Source organism: Photinus pyralis, unplaced genomic scaffold (assembly GCF_008802855.1).
Source record: "Photinus pyralis isolate 1611_PpyrPB1 unplaced genomic scaffold, Ppyr1.3 Ppyr1.4_LG3a, whole genome shotgun sequence".
NCBI classification, from domain to species: domain Eukaryota; kingdom Metazoa; phylum Arthropoda; class Insecta; order Coleoptera; family Lampyridae; genus Photinus; species Photinus pyralis.
This window is the reverse complement of record NW_022170509.1, coordinates 21591271-21596285: the sequence shown is the minus strand read 5'-3', so window position 1 is coordinate 21596285 and position 5015 is coordinate 21591271. Positions and strand designations below refer to the sequence as shown.

At 34.3% G+C, this 5015-nt stretch overlaps 1 protein-coding gene across 2 annotated transcripts; it reads left to right on the top strand.

Annotated features, from left to right (window-relative positions):
- The first annotated feature begins 330 nt into the window (after window positions 1-330).
- LOC116165279 lies at window positions 331-3573 on the top strand. Of its 2 annotated transcripts, none has more exons than XM_031479571.1 (7): window positions 331-858; window positions 907-1438; window positions 2342-2511; window positions 2573-2687; window positions 2736-2885; window positions 2936-3072; window positions 3118-3573. In XM_031479571.1, the coding sequence occupies exons 2-7, from the start codon at window positions 1033-1035 to the stop codon at window positions 3340-3342; spliced, it is 1203 nt and encodes a 400-aa protein (XP_031335431.1). In that variant the 5' UTR covers window positions 331-858; window positions 907-1032; the 3' UTR covers window positions 3343-3573. The 2 variants fall into 2 exon arrangements, with proteins under 2 accessions (XP_031335431.1, XP_031335432.1); XM_031479572.1 differs by having other exon boundaries at window positions 334-858; window positions 2960-3072.
- The last annotated feature ends 1442 nt before the right edge of the window (window positions 3574-5015 follow it).

The following is a 5015-nucleotide window of genomic DNA, read 5'->3' as shown; positions in this document are numbered from 1 at the left end:
ACTGTAACAGAAAGCTTTTAGTGAAAAGTCTTTAACAATTGTAATTGCCGAGATCTCAGCCGGACAGCCAGCCAGCCAGCCTTAACGAATATAATAGCGTATCTTTTCATATACACTGTCCACAATATTCTTAGGTAATCTATATAGGTCCTACTTAAAAAAGTTGTCTTCAAAATACTTCCATTGATAGTTGATTGTGTACACGTTCGTCGTATATACCTACTCTTGTTGACCTACCCCCTTCTTTTTGCGACAAATTATTATACCTAACTATCAAGAGTATTCAGAAAACTAAAGGGTATTCTATAGACCGTGTTAATACATTATGTTATCAAAATTGAAATGGTCAACCCCCATTTCGAGGAACGATGGATCCAACTAAAAAAAAACGTGTTAATACAGATACAGGAAAATCAATTCAATTCACCTAAAGATGCACAAAATGTTTCGATTGAACTCTTCAAATAAGGATATGGAGGTAAAAGTTTATGATTAATTTTAAATTTTTTGGAAGTCCCTCTGTATATTGATTTGGCGTGTGCAATCCGTTGCTACATTTTCATTGGTGTCTTTGGTAGTATCACGTCGAGACGGCGCAAACGCGACTAAATAAAGAGGGTTAATACAAACTTCGTTGAAATAAACGGAGAAGTCTTACAAATAATAAACGGGGTATGTCCTCATTTCGTGCGATACTCATTGCGGCGCCCGTAGAGACAATGCGATATTTTAGCTAAAACGTGTGCACGATGACTGACTCAATTTGGTGTATATTATCAAATTTATACAGGCGTAAGTTCATTTATGGATTTTTGATGAAAATTTCAACATATTATTCAAGTCAATCATAATGCAACGGTATAGGTTTGAAAATTTAGTGTTCTGTGACTTACTTTTGCATTTTAGAGTAAAGCGGCCAAAGTGATTTTAAATCGAAATTTCACTCGTATGTTTATAAGATCCAAAATGAATGAATTTCTATCCTAATGGTCAATAAGGTACGACAATAAGAAATTCAGGTACCTACTAGTGATGGAAAGCAACAATTTAATTAATGAAAGTACAAAAGCGGCACCGGAAGGTAATATTAAAGAGCTCTCTGGATCACGTAGTAGCATAAAAAGTACAAAAAGTTTAGAAAAAAGGGTCAGTAATACGGGAAGTATAAAATCGGAGAAAGATGTACATTTTGCAAATACTTCCTTTAAAGACAAATCCTCTGAAAAACATGATTCGGCTTCTTTGAAAAGTGGCTTGGATCCATCCTCCAAAGTGCCTCATAAATTCATAGCAAATTGGAAACAAGCTTGTGATCGAACTAGAGATAGAACGCGCGATTTGTTAAAAAGATGGAGAACTTTACCGGAATGTGAAGAAAATAAAAATGTTGAAAAATCACAGGGCCAAGAAGGTAGTGGATGGAGTGTCCACGTTTGGAGTACGTATGTTTTAAATTTTCGACTGCACTTACACTCCTGCACTAAGAATACGGCAAACAAACCTTAAATGCATTCCAACTACTTATTTTAAATCGGCTCAAGACAATTTTAGGTATGTGCTTATTCTCAAAAAGCCGCATATGCCCAAAAGCTTCGTATTTGTTCCGAGTCACGCACTTCTTTCCCATTCCATCATATAAGCTTTAAAGTTACGATCGATTAATAGTAAAAATATTCATGAAATCAGTTACGTTACTTCATCTTATTTCATGATTAAATCAATAACATAGAAAACGCCTAAATTTGCTGCAGTGCGGAAAAAAAGTGTAGGTATGTTGATTTATGGTGTAGGCACTCCTAACGACAGTTCCAATTTTGTAACTGCTTCATTGAATTTTTTCTTATTATACCTCCATAATACTTAAGATAACGCTGCAAGATTATCATTGGAACCCTATACTACTAGTATTGATTTTTTACATAGTGTGTATTATCGTGCCTGAATGTTAACATAAATCGCAAATATTGATAGCGCCGATTAAATATAATTCCACATGCCACATAAAAAGATCGTGACATTTTGCAATTTGAAACTGAAATAAAATTATTGAATTTCTACCTGGGCCATACAAATCAAACCCAAAATAACTCCCAGGAGAACCAAAACTCAACGTGAATAATTCGTTAACTAAATTTTCGCGCATTACTTACCCAAAGGATTTAGAAAACCATATCATTACGCGAATCGGTAGGAGCATATAGGTTTCAATTCTGAGATTAAGTTTACTGAAAAGCATTCCTCTCGTTTCACTTGATGGCTACGTATAATATCGTTAGCGTTGATGAAACGCAACACTTTCGATACGTAGATGAGTAAAAGTTGATCGTTTAATCTTTTTCAGCAACATGGGTTGATAGGTTCAGTATAGACGCTTCGCATCAGTGGGAAGATGAAGAAAAATATCAATTAACACAGACGCAGAGCTATAAACTTAATCATTTTTTTACATGCCTTTTAGATCACGACAGGGATGATCTCGTTAGCGATCAAGACTTCGAATCTTTAAGCGAGGTAATCTTATTTCGGAACGTATATGCATGTGACAATTAAATGGATAGTTTTTAAATAATAGAGATTGCGACATTTTGCGGATTGGTCCATTAATTCCGCAGAATTTAATATCTTACAGCAAGTTGAGAGGGGATTTATGGATACATTTTTAGAAGATATCACAGATGAAAGATTAGGTAAATCGGTTGTATTCGGATAATATTGATTCAACGTTTCATTCTTAGGATTTAAAGTTAACAATCAGATATTTATTACCAAAGACGGCTGGTTACATAAATGGGCACAATTACTTTCCACATCTAGAAATCTGACTGATTTCCCGATTTGGCTGCAGTATTTGGTGAAAATTCTGTTTCAAGTTATCAACAGAAGCGGTTTGTAGCAAAAGTATCTAGGCTTTAATGAAGTAATTAAACTTTATTAGGTTTGTGTGTTACGATATTTTTAGGTTCTGGTATAATTTCGCGTGACGAATTAAGTGCATTCTATTCGTCAGTCTTGGGTTTTGATGCTATTAGAGTTGGCGAAATATTAGATGTAGCATATCAAGCTATGACTTCCGTAAGGAATTATGAAATTGATAGTTTAAAAAACCTCTTGTTTTAGAATGGCGACCATCCATTGGGTTACCGTGCCTATCGTTTGTGCTTCGCCAACTATTTACTGGGAAGATATCCTAATGGATCAGGACAGTTTCTTTTGGGATTTTCACCGGCTCCAATTCCATCAGTCTTGTTTCCTATAGATTATTCTGCGTTGAATACGCAGCCTGAAGACCTCGAACAATACACCCCTGACCAAAAATCAAATAGACATAGTATCGTAGTGTGACTAACAAACGTAAAATTGTAGACCTAGTGCTTGCAATTAATGCAAAGAAATCGCATATCGTTCACAAATTAACTTCTCATGTATTTTTCGTCACAAGTGCACCTTCTCGAATTGCATTCTAAAGCTATGTGATACTATTTAAACTTCACACGATTATTTAGAATTTATATGTTTGAATTTATACCAATCTATATAAAATTAATAGCAATAAATACGATTCTTACTTACAAATCGTTCGTTGAAAATATATTTAATTTTCATTATGCAATGAGTATATTCATTTCAGCGTACTTATAGGTAAAGGGGGAACGTAAAAGATATGGATTAAATACTTAAATCATTGAATAAAAACCACTTTTTTTTTATTCAATGCTTAAATAAAATGGAATATTTATTTGTAGTGGATAGGTATACATACAGTCCACTAAGCTACAGGCGCTACTATAAAATGACAATAATTATTTATAGCACTGGGTTTTTAATGTGCCCTAGTTTAGTTACACTTACTTTCCTAACTATTATCACTTTAAGTTATATGTACCTACTTATATAAAATTAAACAAAACGTTCATGTTTCAACTAGCTTACGGCCGATTGCAGGAAAGCGAATCAGGGCCATCTCAAGCATATTCTGCGCCGGGGTGCAAATGGTCAGCCTGCGCCCCCCTGTCAATAAAAAAATACAATGCAAATACATCAAACAAGCTAAAATCACAATACGTCAATAGGTACACTATATTTAATTAAGTGGTACCTATATACATCAAAGTCAATTTTTCGAGCTTTTGAATTGGCAAGTGCATTTTAATATTAACTTCAGATTCTATGCTAATAATGGCCAAATTTGTCAACCTATCTTGGGTCATAATGGACCGTAAATATTTTTAATTAATTTTAATTTGGAAAACGACCTTTCGCCTTCAGCTACGCTACGGTCACTGGGAGTGTTAAATATACTTATTCTTAAAAGTTAAAGCTACTGGCAAGTTAGGAAGCACAGACATTAAATTATTAGAATATATAAAATTTAAAACATCTAGGTAATGGAGTTTTATCTTTATTTATAGAAAATATTGGCAGTAATTCTAGTTCATTGAATAGATCTTTCCCATCTATGTCAGATCTATGTACCACTTGTTAATTTTTCTTGTAGATTAAAACATTTTATTTCTTGCATTTCCAATTTACTCCAATTTTCGAGATTATTCAAAAATGTATTAATTTGTAGTATCACGATTTATGCCTTAAGGTCCTGCGCCCGGGTGCCCTGCACCCCTTGCACCCCCGGTAAAGACGGCCCTGAAGCGAATTGTAATCAAAATCCTAGATTATTTGCCAAATCTGAGTTTAAACGAGAATTTTGACATTTGATTGGCTGCCTACTGCAATATAAAGCCAATCAAATGTCTTAATACCGGATTAAACAATAATCCTGGATTATTTATTTGTGCAACTGGCCGTTAGGGTTTTTTGTGAAAAAGACTAGGTGAAAGGGGCTAAAGAAATATGTAGGTACAAATCAAATTTACAGAGCCATGACGTTCTGAACAAACTAAATCGAGCAGTAAATATGTAATTGACCCTTGATCTATTTAAACTGAATTGATATCAATTATGGGCAAATAGGAGCGACTGCACAAACAGAAATAACGAAAACCCTGACGCAGTGGTGT

Bases quoted from the DNA above. Each gene is read 5' to 3' on its own strand.
- LOC116165279 (XM_031479571.1), top strand. From the start codon at position 1,033: ATGGAAAGCAACAATTTAATTAATGAAAGTACAAAAGCGGCACCGGAA. The intron at 2,512-2,572 runs GTAATCTTATTT...TTTAAATAATAG, and splicing joins ACTTCGAATCTTTAAGCGAG to AGATTGCGACATTTTGCGGA. The intron at 2,688-2,735 runs GTAAATCGGTTG...TTTCATTCTTAG, and splicing joins TATCACAGATGAAAGATTAG to GATTTAAAGTTAACAATCAG.